Source organism: Amphibalanus amphitrite, unplaced genomic scaffold (genome assembly GCF_019059575.1).
Source record: "Amphibalanus amphitrite isolate SeventyFive unplaced genomic scaffold, NRLGWU_Aamphi_draft 000313F_arrow, whole genome shotgun sequence".
Taxonomy (NCBI): Eukaryota; Metazoa; Arthropoda; class Thecostraca; order Balanomorpha; family Balanidae; genus Amphibalanus; species Amphibalanus amphitrite.
Genome location: NW_024881808.1, coordinates 340,045 through 357,484, shown reverse-complemented (window position 1 = coordinate 357,484; position 17,440 = coordinate 340,045). Strand labels below are relative to the sequence as shown.

General features: G+C 46.1%; 1 protein-coding gene across 4 annotated transcripts; it reads left to right on the top strand.

Moving 5' to 3' along the window:
• Positions 1–3,463: 3,463 nt before the first annotated feature.
• LOC122388216 (26S proteasome non-ATPase regulatory subunit 9-like) lies at positions 3,464–17,389 on the top strand. Of its 4 annotated transcripts, none has more exons than XM_043379098.1 (2): positions 3,464–3,568; positions 16,421–17,389. In XM_043379098.1, exons 1-2 carry the CDS (start codon positions 3,514–3,516, stop codon positions 17,077–17,079), a joined length of 714 nt encoding a protein of 237 aa, XP_043235033.1. In that variant the 5' UTR covers positions 3,464–3,513; the 3' UTR covers positions 17,080–17,389. The 4 variants fall into 4 exon arrangements, with proteins under 4 accessions (XP_043235033.1, XP_043235036.1, XP_043235034.1 ...); XM_043379101.1 differs by lacking the exon at positions 3,464–3,568 and adding an exon at positions 12,566–12,678; XM_043379099.1 differs by lacking the exon at positions 3,464–3,568 and adding an exon at positions 12,813–12,967.
• The last annotated feature ends 51 nt before the right edge of the window (positions 17,390–17,440 follow it).

Here is a 17,440-nt window from a genome sequence, read left to right as displayed (position 1 = left end):
GTGGCGCGCTGCTAGCGCTCTTTTTCGATCGCAGAGACCCTGCACGCACGCGAGCACACTACTATCGGGGTTACATGAGCACAGTAAATACGTATTTAGCCGCTAATTCGAATTAGGAACGCATTACCGACTCATGTAGCCACCTGCTAATACGAATTGGCGATCCGATCCGCGGTTACATGAGCAAAGCAAATACGTATCACGATCGGATTCACCGCTAATGCGAATCAGGAGCGTACTACCGACTCATGTATCCACCTGCTAATACGAATCGGCGGTCCAAACAAAATCCGCTGAGAAAGAGGCTTAGAAGCGAATAGGACCAAGATACGTATTACAGGAACTATTTCTTTCCAAAAAGAAACATTTAAATGCAAAATAATAGGTATTTTTTTCATTTGCTTCTTTTGAAATAATAATTAAAAAAATATGTCGGTATTTTGTCAATAAATATAGTGAAAACCAAAAAGAAAATATCAAAGTACTTTCAGTTGAAACATTTTTCTGACAGCACTACAGACGAATCAAGAGAGGCAAGTACTCAATGAGTCAAAGCAAGACAACTTTATGTTTAACTTTTTTTTGTTAAGTTAATTAAGAATGTTTTGAGCAGATTAAATGCAAAAAAGACATAAGATATTTAGTTTTTAATTCAGTCACCTCTATTGCTACGGAAGTGCGCCACATTTGTATGCTATTCCGTTTGTAATGCGCATCGGGCCGAGAGCCAAACTACACCTTTTTACACTCAACTTAAAATAAGTCACACTCAAATTAAAAAAGGTCAAATTCAAATTAAAAAAGGTCACAATCAAATTAAAAAAGATCACACTCAAATTAAAAAAGATCACATACAAATTAAAAAAGACCACATTCAAATTAAAAAAGCTCACATTCGATTTAAAAAAGGTCACATTCAAATTAAAAAAGGTCACATTCAAATTAAAACTGTATTTCGTTTACCCTTTTCCAGCCATATATTTTGGCAACCGCTTGGCCGATTCATCAGCGGTCTGGAGCTGATCATTGGATAGCCCAATCATTTTAAAAACTGAATAGCTGTTTTGATGTATCCGGGTAACCGTCCCGGCGCGTGGCTCTCTCTCAAATGCCAAATCAGGAGCGTTTAAATGGCTTCGCTCACAAGTCACATCTCTTTGCAAGGATTGGAACGATTATTATGAAACTCATGGCTTGTATAACTATTCTATTTTACTTACCTATATGGGTTCCATGTGGCAATAAATTATCATGTGTCACAGACGGGGTGCTGTTGCACGTGCGCATGACGTGGGACCCGCTTATGTATCTCGAGAACAACAAGGCCGATTGCACTCAGAGCTGTTACACAGATGGGGACCGGCTGTCTGGGTGATTTTAGCTAGTCAGTTGCTGTCTCAATTTGCACATGCGCACGTGTTGAGACGAATTTTGCATATCAAGAACGGTTAGGCCGATGGGATTCAAAGTTCATATGCCGCTAGGGACAGGCTATTTGGGTATCCCGTTGATTTCAGTTAGGGTCAGCACATGCGCAGAGTAATCTAAGTATCCCCGGTACACTTAACTTATATGTACTCGATGTGTGTCCATGTAGCCCTGTGGGTGTTTGGAGGCTGGTAGGTATATGTAGTGCTCTGCGCGTGCACGTGCGCATATGCAAAGTGAGACCCTAACTGACAACGGGATAGGGGATACCCAAATAGCTGTCCCTAGCGGCATACGAGCTTTGAGTCCCATCGGCCTAACCGTTCTTGATATGCAAAATTCGTCTCAACACGTGCGCATGTGCAAAATGAGACAGCAACTGACATGATAGTCACCCAGACAGCCGGTCCCCATCTGTGTAACATCTCTGAGTGCAATCGGCCTTGTTGTTCTCGAGATACATAAGCGGGTCCCACACATGCGCACGTGCAACAGCACCCCGACCGTGACACATGATAATTTATTGCCGCATGGAACCCATATAGGTAAGTAAAATAGAATAGTTATACAAGCCATGAGTTTCATAATAAACGTTCCAATCCTTGCAAAGATATGTGACTTGTGAGCGAAGCCATTTAAACGCTCCTGATTTGGCATTTGAGAGAGAGCCACGCGCCGGGACGGTTACCCGGATACATCAAAACAGTCATTCAGTTTTTAAAATGATTGGGCTATCTGATGCTCCAGACCGCTGATGAATCGGCCAAGCGGTTGCCAAAATATATGGCTGGAAAAGGGTAAACGAAATACAGTTTTAATTTGAATGTTACCTTTTTTAATTTGAATGTGACCTTTTTTAAATCGAATGTGAGCTTTTTTAATTTGAGTGTGATCTTTTTTAATTTGTATGTGACCTTTTTTAATTTGAGTGTGATCTTTTTTAATTTGATTGTTACCTTTTTTAATTTGAATTTGACCTTTTTTAATTTGAATGTGACTTATTTTAAGTTGAGTGTAAAAAGGTGTAGATCCGTTTGACGTCACTGATACGAATTTGCTCATGTAGTCTGTGCACCGAATGCGTTCTTGGGGAGCTGATGCGAATTAGCGTAGTGCGTATTTGGAACGGATCGCTCATGTAACCACCAGGCCTGAGGCACACGATTCGGGCCGTATTTCACAAGAACTATTCTTTGCTGACTGGAAGCGTCAAAATGCAAAATACTAAGCATTTTTTTATTGGCTGCCTCGTAGAAAATAGCAAAAAAATGTTGGTATTTTGGTTTAGTCTTTGCATATGAAATAAAATGAATGAAATATTTTGATAGATAATTTTTTCTGACCACCCTGCTGTCGCTGCATGGCGAATCAGTGCCCACTGACTTAAAACAAGAAAACTTTGTTTTCATTTTTTGATTTCATGTTAATTTTAAATGTTTTTGAGCCTATCAAATGATAAAAGTATTTAAAATTTAGTTCAGTCGTCCCGGTAAATGCCGCAACTGCGCCATGACTGTACGCTAATCCTATTCCGTTTGTGATGCGAATTACCGGCCGTCGAGGAGTCAGCCCGGGTGAGCCAAACAAGATCCGTTTGACGTAGATAAAACGAATTAGTCTCATGTAACCGGTGCCGTAGATACGTTTGTGGGGAGCTAATGCGCATTAGCGTAGTGCGTATTTGGAACGGATCGCTCATGTAACCCCGGTATACGTCACGTCCGGGGGGCACAGGTATATGAAAAATCGCAGTGACGTAACACTTTTCTCGCTTCTCATTGGTCAATAGCCCGTTGCCGGGGTAACGTGCACGTATGTGAGCGCGGGCAAGAGTACTAGCCGGCCGCCGATCAGGGCTCTTGACTCAGTTATTTGCCAGCTGTTGCCGTATGATGGCGCTAGTAGAGCGCTAGTATTATACGCTCTGCCAGCGCCACCATACGGCGCCAGCTGGCTAAAAATCTGGTCAATACCACGGCTTCTGGAGAATGCCTTGGATTCATTTCATACAGATATAAATAATTTCAAAGCTGATTGAGTTATGAAATGTATTTAAATATCAAACCAAGGACATAGGTATCAAACATGGACTCCGATTTCCGGTGGGCACAGTGGCTTTGGTATGCCAATGTCAAGGCAGGTAAAGATTAGGCAGGTAAAGGCCAAAGGCAGGTAAGATTTGCCACTGGTCAGCCTTGCTTCAATTGGATTTGTGTCCATTATAAATGGATTTCAGTCATACTTGTCTACATATGTTATTGGTATTTGATTTCTACAGCCCAAAATATTGTTGGGTGTGTACAGCAAGCTGAATGGAAGTGATATGTACAAACATTTGGTGAAATATTTTTTTGGACTGCTTGCAGCATAGGCGGCGGAACGATTTGAGACAAGGGGGGGCACCAGCTCAAGGAGCCAAACCTAGGGTACCCCCAAATCCTGTTTTCTCATCGGATTTAGGCCACTTATTTTTCGTCACAGCCCTGACACGATGATTTTTTTTTTACAAAACGAAAATGGCAGTTCACCCCCGTATGTGTGGTTAACCTTAACCCTCGCCGGCACAGGGGGGGGGGGGGGTTGATGCACCCCCCCTAAGGTTTTTCGCGAATAACTCGCGTAAAAGGGGCCGATCGCGACGAAACTTTCAGTACCCTCGCATTGATCAATTTTACACCTACCCTGAAAATGTCATGACCCTGACCCAAATGACCTTTGACCTGTGACCTCTTTTCTGAGACCATGTTTGGCCGGAATCGCGATTCGGCGTATGTCGGCTCGCATTAGCCGCGCGTTTGCAAGCTTTTCGTGGTTTCAAACGTTCAAACATGTGATTTGATGTTGCTCCCATGCATAAGGGTGGATGTCAAGGTCACCAGAAGGTCAGGTCAGGTCATTGACTTTTGGTGACCTCGGTTCACTTTTTCGAGTTTTACATGTTTCTAGGCTAGTTTTTGGAGCTGAATTCGAGTTTAGCAACCATTGGAACATTTACGAAGTAGTTTTGGTGCCTTCGTAACATGTTACGAAGCTGTCAGAGGCGGATGACAGGTACTACGAATACCCGTCACGATCCCTACCGGTTGACCTGACCTGACCGGACCCGACCTGGTCTAAACGCTTCACGACATCATCTGTGATCAAAACTAAAACGATATTCGTGATCAGCACCCCGGAAAAGCCCTTAGCAGCCACACTTTACGACTTTCTAACAGGTCCCGATATTCCCGATTGTTGGGTCATTGACCTGACCTGGAAGGTCAACCGATGACCTAGGATCTTAAAATTGGGTATCATTGGCTTCCTCTTGTGACGGGCAGCACGCTCGTTTTTTCCGCGAAGCTCTAGCTCCATCAGGGGCCAAACGCGAGGGGGGTCGTACCCCCCCCCCTTGTGCCGTCGAAGGACTCAAAATGGCCTGTGCCAGCGAGGGTTAAGCTGATCCTCAAGTACCTATGTGTTTGTCTCTTCCTTATTGTCGTTTGATAAATTCCATTTATCCTACATGTATCAAATTCCCAAGAAGCCATCGCAGTACTAATCAGTGGCGAATCCCAGTGGGGAGATCACATGGGTCATGACTTAGGGCCTGGGGTCACCACATGCCTGCCAGGAGCACCACAGGCATAACAGCCGACAGGGGCACCACAGGCCCGCCAGGGGTATCACAGGCCTAGCAGGGGCATCACGGGCCTGTCAGTGGCACCACAGGCCTGTCAAGAGCACCATCGGCCTAGCAAAAGCACTACAGGTCTTCCAGGGGCACCACAGACCTACCAGGGGCACTATTGGCTTCGCAGGGGAACCACCGGCCTCGCAAGGGCACCATGGACCTGTCAAGGGCACCACAAGCCTGTCGTTGGCACTTTAGGATTGTCAGGGGCACCACAAACCTGTCAAGGGCACCTGCGTTCTAACAGGGGCACCACAGGCTCGCCAGGGGCACCACAGACCTGCCAAGGCCCAGGGACATCACAGGCCTAGCAAGGACACCACAGGCCTGTCAGGGGCACCACGGGCCGGTCAGGGCCCATGGGCACCTATGTAAGTCATGTCAGGGCCCACCGTAGGCTTGTCAGGGGGCAGGGTAGGTAGGTACCACAGTCTTTCCAGGGGCACCAGCGGCCTAGGAGGGGCATCAGTCATCACATGACTAACCAGAAATAAGGAAAATAAAAAAACTGAAAATAGGGCACCACCAAAATTAAGTGGCCGAAATCCGTTGAGGTTTTAATTTTGGGAATAGGTAGGGGCACCACTTCGATTCATGGCCCTCCCCTTGGAGTTTTCCCGAATCCGCCACTGGTACTAATACATCAAATTTAAGGGGGGCACCTTGCTATTGGTGCCCCCCTTGCAGAATTCAAGGGGGGGGCACGGTGCCCCCCCCCCGTTCCGCCGCCTATGGCTTGCAGTTAGAACTTGCTTGCTTTGTTGTAGGTGACAAGATAAGAAATTGAAGGAAGACTGACCAGTATGCTATAGAATAGGTAGCCCAATCTGCAGGAATATTAGAATTCAAAAGTGGAATTGGGACTTATGAACTGGAAACTGCATCAACCATGTTTGCCAAAGCGTTAAAGATATCAACACTTACCTTAAAGCACAGGGGAATGATAGGACCCGGTTGGACCCGGCCAAATATTTTGGGGGACCCGGTCTGGACCCATCCGGGTCCAGACCGGTTCCATAGACCGGGTCCCCGGGTCCACATTTTGCCACCTCTAATATTTATGATAGTAATTATATGGTAATGTTAGTTCTTTTTCAGAAATGCCATAAAAATTAACTTTAAATTTTAACAGTTTTGACACTCTCAGGCAAAAATGATCTCAAAGCATGACACATAATCCCACTATCAACAACTCTCTCACTGACTGCAGTGTTGCCGTCCTGGTACTATAGTACCAGATCTGGTACTTTTTCGACCTTTCTGGTACCGAGGTACGCCGGAACGAAATCTGGTACTTTTTCGCCGAAATGCATTCTTGGCATTTTAATATTTCTTTCGAGCTAAAAAAAACAATTATTTTAGTCAGGGAGGATGGTGTTTCTTATCATAATTTGTCATGCATCAAATTCGGAATTATTAATAGGCCTACCTATTACTGTTGCGTGTGCTAGCAGAAGTAAACAAGTGGGAAATTCGCGCGCCACGCCGGCTGCCAAGGACGGGCCGCCGGCTGCAGGCTGAGGCAGTTGTATCCAAGATTCTTAAAGTGACCATCCCACCTTAACATTAGTTTTGAGTTGAGATAGCCAAATTGGTGGCCATGGCCTGAAAATACCGGTTTGGGCACTCACAACATCGAAAAATGCTTTAATTCGGAAATATGGAATTTCAAACTTGCAGTTTTCGGATTCTAAGGGGCTAATGCATTGGTATGCCCCCTTAGAATTTGTGACGTCAGCGGAGATCTAACGATTTTTAAATGTTTTACTAAAACGTTTGGTAGCACGCGGTGGTATATGTTGCTTTGCGCGCAACAAATGCCACACTTTCAAATAAAGTCGCTAGGAACAGCGGAGATCCCAAAAAGTAAACAAAAGTAAAAGTCTAATATCTTGAAAACCGGTGAATATTTTTCGATGAAATTTGGTAGATATTCGTTTTTGCTCTTTCTGAACCGAGCGACACCACTTTCATGCCAATTCATTAACTTTTTTGAAGGTGGGAGGGTCCCTTTAAAGGTTGTATCCAAGGCCATATAAGAGTTTGTGTCGTGAGTTGGAAATCGGAGTTGTATTGTGAACAGTGAAATGTGAGTTCCGTCGACGGTCGAAGTGATAAGGAAAGAGCCTTGTTTGAATCAGTGACCCAAAATTGTGCGATTTGGTTGGAAAACTAAATGACACCCAACAAATAATAATTTTCCATTATCACTGGCATAATACTGTGGCAATTTTCGCTCCTTCACTGCAAGCTGCGTATATTCGAATCCAGTATGAGTAGAGCATGGGTCCCGAAAAATTCTTCAGAAACTAGAGAAATTCTCGCGGGGCAAGACGTCTGTCAAACTAGCAGCGAGTCCAGCAGCGAGAAACGGGCCATCCCGATTTAGCTGAAAATTTGCTCACAGAGCCTTCTCAGCACGCTGATTCCGAAAATCATGGTCTCTAGGGTGGGAATCTTTACCGTTCTCGAGATAGAACCCTCTAAAGTTTTCGACACCAAAGACCGGGCCATCCCGATTTGGCTGAAAATTGGCTCACAGAGCCTTCTCAGCACGCTGATTCCGAATATCATGGTCCCTAGGGTGGGAATCTTTACCGTTCTCGAGATAGAACCCTCTAAAGCTCTTACGACCCATGACTGGGCCATCCCGATTTGGCTAAAAATTGGCTCACAGAGCCTTTTCAGCACGCTGATTCCGAAAATCATGGTCTCTAGGGTTGGAATCTTAACCGTTCTCGAGATAGAAACCTCTAAAATTTTCGACACCCATGACCGGGCCATCCCGATTTGGCTGAAAATTGGCTCACAGAGCCTTCTCAGCACGCTGATTCCGAAAATCATGGTCTCTAGGGTGGGAATCTTTACCGTTCTCGAGATAGAACCCTCTAAAGTTTTCGACACCAAAGACCGGGCCATCCCGATTTGGCTGAAAATTGGCTCACAGAGCCTTCTCAGCACGCTGATTCCGAATATCATGGTCCCTAGGGTGGGAATCTTTACCGTTCTCGAGATAGAACCCTCTAAAGCTCTTACGACCCATGACTGGGCCATCCCGATTTGGCTAAAAATTGGCTCACAGAGCCTTTTCAGCACGCTGATTCCGAAAATCATGGTCTCTAGGGTTAGAATCTTAACCGTTCTCGAGATAGAACCCTCTTAAGTTTTCGACACCAAAGACCGGGCCATCCCGATTTGGCTGAAAATTGGCTCACAGAGCCTTCTCAGCACGCTGATTCCGAAAATCATGGTCTCTAGGGTGGAAATCTTTACCGTTCTCGAGATAGAACCCTCTTAAGTTCTTACCACCCATGACCGGGCCATCCCGATTTGGCTGAAAATTTGCTCACAGAGCCTTCTCAGCACGCTGATTCCGAAAATCATGGTCTCTGGGGTGGGAATCTTCACCGTTCTCGAGATAGAACCCTCTAAAGCTATTACCACCCATGACCGGGCCATCCCGATTTGACTGGGATGGCCCGGTCGATTTGACAGACCATGATTTTCGGAATCAGCGTGCTGAAAAGGCTCTGTGAGCCAATTTTTAGCCAAATCGGGATGGCCCAGTCATGGGTCGTAAGAGCTTTAGAGGGTTCTATCTCGAGAACGGTAAAGATTCCCACCCTAGAGACTATGATTTTCGGAATCAGCGTGCTTAGAAGGCTCTGGGAGCAAATTTTCAGCCAAATCGGGATGGCCCGGTCTTTGGTGTCGAAAACTTTAGAGGGTTCTATCTCGAGAACGGTGAAGATTCCCACCCTAGAGACCATGATTTTCGGAATCAGCGTGCTGAGAACTGAGAAGGATCTGTGAGCAAATTTTCAGCCAAATCGGGATGGCCCGGTCATGGGTGGTAAGAAATTTAGAGGGTTCTATCTCGAGAACGGTAAAGATTCTCACCCTAGAGACCATGATTTTCGGAATCAGCTTGCTGAGAAGGCTCTGTGAGCCAATTTTCAGTCAAATCGGGATGGCCCGGTCTTTGGTGCCGAAAACTTTAGAGGGTTCTATCTCGAGAACGGTAAAGATTCCCACCCTAGAGACCATGATTTTCGGAATCAGCGTGCTGAGAAAGCTCTGTGAGCCAATTTTTAGCCAAATCGGGATGGCCCGGTCATGGGTGGTAAGAGCTTTAGAAGGTTCTATCTCGAGAACGGTAAAGATTCCCAGTCCCACCCTAGAGACCATAATTTTCGGAATCAGCGTGCTGAGAAGGCTCTGTGAGCCAATTTTTAGCCAAATCGGGATGGCCCGGTCATGGGTGGTAAGAACTTAAGAGGGTTCTATCTCGAGAACGGTGAAGATTCCCACCCTAGAGACCATGATTTTCGGAATCAGCGTGCTGAGAAGGCTCTGTGAACCAATTTTTAGCCAAATCGGGATGGCCCGGTCATGGGTGTCGAAAACTTTAGAGGGTTCTATCTCGAGAACGGTGTAAAGATTCCCACCCTACAGACCATGATTTTCGGAATCAGCGTGCTGAGAAGGCTCTGTGAGCCAATTTTTAGACAAATCGGGATGGCCCGGTCATGGGTGTCGAAAACTTTAGAGGGTTCTATCTCGAGAACGGTAAAGATTCCCACCCTAGAGACCATGATTTTCGGAATCAGCGTGCTGAGAAGGCTCTGTGAGCAAATTTTCAGCTAAATCGGGATGGCCCGTTTCTCGCTGCTGGACTCGCTGCTAGTTTGACAGTCGTCTTGCCCCGCGAGAATTTCTCTAGTTTCTGAAGAATTTTTCGGGACCCATGCTCTACTCATACTGGATTCGAATATACGCCTGCAAGCTAGGATCCTGGGTACAATCGCCAGTCTCAACGGTACACTTAAGTGCCCCCTCCCCCTCTCGAAAGGGCAGAATTTCGATCTTATTTTTAGGCCAATTTTAGGTACCTACACATGAATTCGGGCTTTCAGAAGAGCACCTTTCTGCCTGTATGAAGCGACGCGGGGAGACGAATGAGTCGAATTACTGGGTCAAATGGGTCATAAATTACTTACTGGCATGAACATACCGCAATTATGGCTATTTTTATAGTAATGAACTAAAAACGTTTTGACCTACTACGATCTGGTACGGTACGCAGCCAGAAACAGCCAATCTGGTACGATTTGGATGCGCTCTTGGTACGCTGTAAAATCTGGCCGCGGCAACACTGTCTCTCACACACATGTTCAGCAGCAAAGTGGAAAAAAACAGAACATATGTAGGTAAGGAGTAAGGACTAACCGGCACTGGTACCTAGTACCCACCATTTTTACTTATCCTTTGTTCCTCCTTCAAATCTTCAAGTGCAGATATCATAAAATCAGCTTCAACAGACCTTAGTTCTTCCGAAAACATTTTAACACACCTGAATCAGAATCGGAATGCCCTCAACAGTTGGCGCAAGTCACTGGCACTGCCACTGGCGGCCACGTTGAGACTTACATGAACTTCTTGCAAACAAAATATCTTCGTAAGTCTACATTCTATTCCATTGAATTACACAAATCACACCTGAAACAGCCATCTCGATTAATTAAGGGCACCACAGCAGTCGCAGTTTAGAGTTCACCTTAACAGTCAGTCAATTTCTCTCACAAAGCCACAAAGCCATGAAAACTGTTCAAAGGCTCAGGAAAACATTATTGAAGCAGCTGGCTCAGACTTCCCAAGCAAAGGCAAGCACTAAAACTTCCAACAATACAAATGTTGCTAGGCTTTGAAACTTGGGAAAGAGATGAGGGTTTCTTCTAGGTAGGTATCTCAATCTTGGGTAAACCATCCAAGCAACGGCTGGGGCAAGGCCGTATAAGTTGGCTGGGGCTCTTATACCGCCTTGGGCTGGGGCAAAGCTGGGGAACAGCGGGCTTGGGTTCCCGAGGGAAACGAATTCACCTGCGCCATGAAAGCCTCTGTCAAGGAGAGAAACATTGTGACTGGAAACATCTAAAGTTGACTTGTTATTTTAGCGTTACTCTACCAAGCAATAATTTGAAATTGATGAAATTTAATTTTGAATACTGCAAACTACCTGAACCATAGATATAAAGACCTGAACACTCAAATTTTGTGAAAACTATCCAATTACTTATCACTATTTTCATGTGATAGACAAGCTGCTAAATTCCACGGTGACTATAAATAAAATTCCTACAAAGCCAATGGTCACGTGACTGGAAACATCTAAAGTTGACTTGTTATTTTAGCGTTACTCTACCAAGCAATAATTTGAAATTGATGAAATTTAATTTTGAATACTGCAAACTACCTGAACCATAGATATAAAGACCTGAACACTCAAATTTTGTGAAAACTATCCAATTACTTATCACTATTTTCATGTGATAGACAAGCTGCTAAATTATAATGATCCCAGCCATTCCTCAAAGTAAATTGCCCCGAGCCATGGATGAAGTATTCCTGGGCGGTGTTTCGCGGGACGCTGCTACCACGCTGCTATCAAATTGCGCGAGCTGACGTCACACTTGTGGTAGTGTTGGAGCAATGGGCCTGTTGATGTTTCCATGGAAACTCAATTTGACACGTGTAAAAGCAGCGTGCTGCTATCACCGGTGAAACAGGGCCCTGGATAGGACACTCCCTATTCCCCAACACTAGCGCCGGCGACCAAGCGGCCGCCCTGGTGGCGGAGCTCCGAAACATCGGCGGCGAGTGCGCCGGCGGCCGCCGCACCGGCTTGCGTGCTAAAAACGCGGTAATGGAGGGCGAAATTAGCGAACTTTAGCTCATAAGACACAATTTCAGACACTTTTAACATAATTTTTAGTCCTTTCTTATAATTATTATGGCTACATTTAGTCACTATCACATACGGAATCATTACCTGATGCCCATAAACTGAGCCGGTATTCTTGACTTGCCGATGCAATTTATCATCAAATATCATCGTTCCTCGGCAGTCAAACAAGTTCCTATTGATAATTTAATACAAATATCAACTTATTTTCATGTTATCGCATAAAACTTAACTTTATTCTAACATTGGCTCTTCGGCTGTAATCACGAACCCTCACTTGTCAGCAGAATTTAAGCAACTTCTTAAATCAAAACTGGGAAAAGAATATTCCCATGACATTCCTCAATTCCTGTTCTACCAGGTTCACAAAAATTTTCATCAAAATCGGTTATAGGTAAGTAATAAACGACAAAAGTATACCAAAAGACACGCTCCGCCCATAGCCCGCAATGCTAAAATGGCGCCAGCGCCCTCGCCGTCGGGAAATCCGCCGCCGCCGCCGGGTGGTCGGAAAATCGGCGGAGTGTCCCATCCAGGAATACCTAATCCATGCCCGAGCTGTGTATTGCTCGAGTGGGACGCCGGTGAAAACAGGGCGCCGGAGGGCATATTAGTCACGTGACATTTGGAACTTCTCCCCCTCCGTGGGCCTTCTACGGCTTCTACGATGCTAAACGTCACGTGTGAATTTCACGAACCTTGATCAAATCGCCCCAGGCGCCCTGTTTTCACCGTCGTCCCTCGAGTGCTACGTTGACGTGTCTTCACGCAAGTCTTCACGTGGTCATGCGCGTTTCAAGCATTCAAGCGTGAGCTGGAAATTATCGGTCGGACGGTAGGTGTTTTTATATTTCATTTATGAAATATTCTGAAAGATTAGGAGCAGGGCTGCGGAGTCGGAGTCAGAGTCTGGCTCCACGTCATGCACTGCACCTGTTGAATTGACGATACTGCTCTCGAAATTAGATTTTGTCGAAAAAATGACCACTGCTGTTTTGGATGAACGTTTTCAGAGAAAGAAGCAGAAGACGTTGAATTCCCCAGAACCTGCTTGTTAATTCTTAATATTGTTTTTATGCATATTTGCAACCCAAAGCCCTGGAACGCACAAAGGATCGTTTCAGGCAAGATAAAACATATCCATTATGAGCTTCAGTATTGCATGATATGGATTTTAATAGAACCGTCCGGAGTCGGAGTCGGAGTCTGAGTCGATTTTTAAAGCCGGAGTCGGAGTCTGAGTCACCCTAAAATCCATTGACTCCGCAGTCCTGGGCCCTGTTTCACCGGTGATAGCAGCACGCTGCTATCAAATTGCGTGAGCTGACGTAATGTGATGACGTCATACTGCTGACTTAGGGGCAATTCTGGCGCACGATTGCCGCAATATTGTTTTACGCCATCAACTAAATGTTCGAAGTTTACGTCCAAATTTTCCTTAAATCCAACTTCTTTTAAATAGGTACATCATATTGAAAAAAAATATTGCGCCGGAGCCGCCGGAGGGCGGAGGGCGCCGGAGGTGATATTGGTCACGTGACATTTGGAACTTCTCCCCGGTCCCCCTCCGTGGGCCTTCTACATGCTAAACGTCACGTGAAAATCTCACGAACTTTGATCAACTCGCCCCAGGCGCCCTGTTTTCACCGTCGTCCCAGATTCTGCCCCCCCCCCCCTGTCTAACTTCCAAATCGATGGTCGTAGAAAGACGGGGAAAATGGCAATCAAAAGCTCTCAACAAGGCGGATCTTAAGAGCCCAATTTTTTTTGCTTAAGGAGGTCAGAGAGGTCAGGTCAAGGTCAGGTCAAGGGTACAAAATGCAAGTTTCTACAGTAGGTATTGGCCTTGCACCGTAGTTGCCGAAGAATGGACTGAGACTGATTGCCCAAAACGTGTTCTTAGGCTACCATGACAATATTTGTTGCATACAATATCATTCAAAGGTCAAGGTCAAGGTCAGGTCAGGTCACCAAAAACAAAATATAGAAAAGGGCATGTGCGACACATGTTTTATGGGTCATTTTATTCATAGAATTCAATAGGCACACTCAATAAGTGATATGGACCACCTCTAGATGAATTTCAGGTCGAGGTCAGGTCAAGTGAAGTCAAATTTTGAAGTTGGTTGTTAAGGCCTAAAAAGGTGACTATCTGATGCAGTTTTTCGCGGCAAATCGAATGGTGCTATTTTTGTTTCCCTACGAAATCTAGAACTTCAAAAAAAAAATCATGTTTTAAAAATTGTGTGTTGTGACGTCATAAAATTTTGAATACCTAACTCCCACATTTTTGAACCGATTCTTCTAAAAATTGGTATGTAGATGCACATAGACCACTTCTCTGACATATATTCCGGTTTTTTCGATACGCTTTAAATTTTGGATTTATAATTATTTTCCCAAAAAAAATCCGTTTTTGAAAAAAATGGGCCAAAATCCAAAATTTTCAAAAATGATATTTATTGATAGACAAAGTAGAATCACGTATAACTTTTTACGGAGCGAGCGAAGCGAGCGGAGTCTTACGTAGAATAACGGAAATTTCTGAGTATGAGCGGCCGGCCGGCCGGCCGTGGTCACGATTCTGCGACGCTTATATCTAAGCAACCACTTGACCGATTTACACGCGGTAATTTTTGTAGGGTAGCTTCATTCCTTCTACCAAGTATTGGACTATTCCCGATGCACGTGGGTGACCCCTTATGCACGTGCCACGTGCAAAACGAAGAGGTGTCACTTTTGTAATTGTTGCAATATCTCGGTAACTACTGGGCCGATTGCGCTGAAAGTTGGCATGTAGGTAGGCACCCACTAGGCAATGCATATTCATGTGCCAGAGTTGGGGTGCTGCTGCACGTGCGCACGTGCAGGGGTCGATTCCAGATCTCAAGAACGGCTGGACCGATGGCGCTCAAATTTGGTACATGATTAGGGACCGGTTAGTAGGGTGCCGTGCAAAAGTCAGTTGGGACCCATTTTGCACGTGCGCACGTGCAGGGTGCCGCTTCCAGATCTCGAGAACGGCTGGGCCGATTGCGCTCAAATTGGGCACATCGCTAGAGACCGGTTAGTAGGGTGCCGTGCACAAGTCAGCTGGAGGTACCCCCTCGAAATTTCGCACGTGCAAGGCTCACCCTCTCGCTCGCTCCGTTAGTCGCCCCAAAAGGCGTTATACTGGTTTGTTACGTCTTGATTCCTTTAAAAATGAAGATGTCAGCGGCGTTTGAAATTTTGCCGTTTTTTAGGCGAAAATGGCTAACATGACGTCGTTGAAATGTCATTTTCTTAAAAAAAATTCTGACGGATTTCGCTTAAATTTTCAGGGAATGTCTTAAATTGATATATGATAAGGTACTGAAAGTTTGACGTCGCTGGCGTAACGCGTTTAGAAGTTATTGGCGAAAAACGGGAGGGGGGCAGATTCTGCCCCCCCCCCCCCAGCGGGGCGCGGGTTAGGTTCTGAGACTTAGCTATAACACAATTTATAGTATAGTTTGTGTAAAGTTAGGGACAGGCTGAGCCACTCCACCCTGACCTTTGCTATGGTAGGTACGTGGGTGCACATGTAGTCTGTGCCCTGTGGGCAGTTGTACATTGACATGTAATATATTTGGCCGATCGATCTCCAGTTTTATGTGGGTAGAGATTTGAGAAAAACATGGCACACAGTACCACACAATTTGGCATAGCTTATCATGCATCAATTTTTCATTGGGTGTGAACTGTGAAAACTTTGACCCCAGGGTACCTGTCGGGTCACCAGGCTGGTTGGTTTGGGTTAAGCAGTCAGGTCTCCAGGTCAAGCTAAGTAAGTGGAAGAGGCATGAGAGAGCTATCAAATGTGCTTTTTGCTGCACTGTCACTGTAGCTCCTTTGGTTCACAATTGTTTTACTGGCTTGTGAATTGTGAAATGTTGTCAATATTGTAGAAATTTATGGGCCTTTACTTCTGGGCCCTGTTTCACCGGTGATAGCAGCTTGATAGCAGCACGCTGCTATTTCACGTGTCAAATTTGGTTTCCGGAGACGTCAACAAGCCTATTCCTCCAACACTACCAGAAGTGTGACGTCAGCTCGCGAAATGGAATAGCAGCGTGCTGCTATCACCGGTGAAGCGGGGCCCTGGTTACCTCCACTCTCCAGTAACTTTGGGTTTGAGCTTATCAAAACTCAAGATCATATATGAAATTCTGAAGAACAGTATCCTGGTTATATAACTATATTGGGCAGCTAGTAATTGCCATTTTCCACATCTTTCTGATGTTCTTAATTATCAAGATGATTGGTCGTGGTCTGATACCTCTTCCCCCACCATGGTGAAATTGGCTGAGTTCCACTCCAGGAAGTGGCTTGGTTTGCCAGATGTAATGCAGTGCAGCCCTGAGGCTGAGTCCAGACTCCAGTGAGTCGTGAAGTAATTTTGGCTCAAACTACCATTTTAGGCAGCAAGTAACTGATTGCCTTTTATAAATAGAACACCATTCTGTACTAAACTGTACTTATGTCATTAGTGAGAGATCTGGTTTGTGATAGCTTCTTGTTCATTTTGCATCCCTGATTGAATTGTCTGGTTCCAGGGACAATCACCAATATGACTTCAGTGGAAGCAGGCACTGCCGGTGGTGCCAGTGGTGATGACGAATGTAGTGCTCTGCGTGCGTCCCTCCTGCGATTAAATGAAGAAAAACGGCAGCTTGATTCCCGTATTGCTGCTCTGAGCAATGTTCTCACATCACAGAACGTCACTATGGACGAGCCATTGGTGGATGCAGAGGGATATCCGCGCTCCGACATCGACGTCTACTCTGTGCGGCATGCACGAGCACAGCTACGCCGCCTGCAGAACGACTACCGTGCGCTGATGAGCGACATCGAGGCTGGGCTGGCGCAGCTGCACGCGCAGCACCGGGAGGCCGGCACGGCGTCGGAGGCGGGCGGCTCGGCCACGCCGCCGGCTGCCTTCCTGCAGGTGACGGCCGTGACAGACGGCTCACCGGCGGCCGAGGCCGGCCTGCGCGCCGGCGACCAGCTGGCCGCACTGGGCTCTGTGAATGCCGACAACTTCGGCTCTCTGTCGGACGTGGCCGGCGTGGTGCGCCACAGCGCCGGCCGCCCACTGGCGGTGACGGCGCTGCGCGCCGGCCGCCGGCTGAGTCTGCAGCTGACGCCGCGCTCCTGGGCCGGGCCGGGCCTGCTCGGCTGCACCCTGGTGCCCATCGACAGGCCCGAAAGGTGAACGGCCGCCCTCGGACAGCGATCGGCTTCTGCTCCGCGGTGGGTCATCTGATATTGGCTCTCGTGCTATGAGACGATGATAATGTGTTTTGTTGCTAAGGGGTGTAAAGGACACACCCCTTGCACATAAGGCGGTGCTATGGGGCTGAGCACGCCCGTGGTCGACTCGATCTTTGATAAGCTAAGCATGTTTATTGCGACAGTCGCATCACATGCCATTGTTTGCGCCATTGCCAGTTCAGTGTGGGTTCGGGCTTTATCAGATACAGCTTGATGTGTTAATATATAACCTGATTGCACTTGCAAGCTTACTCTCGGCATTTTTTAGTGGGACTTAATAGAAGGCTTATATCGTGGGAAAA

What these genes read in the sequence shown, in the direction of transcription:
- LOC122388216 (XM_043379098.1), top strand. Translation starts at nt 3,514, where the DNA reads ATGGACTCCGATTTCCGGTGGGCACAGTGGCTTTGGTATGCCAATGTC. An exon ending in GTATGCCAATGTCAAGGCAG is followed by an intron (nt 3,569 to 16,420) that starts GTAAAGATTAGG and finishes GTCTGGTTCCAG; the next exon opens with GGACAATCACCAATATGACT.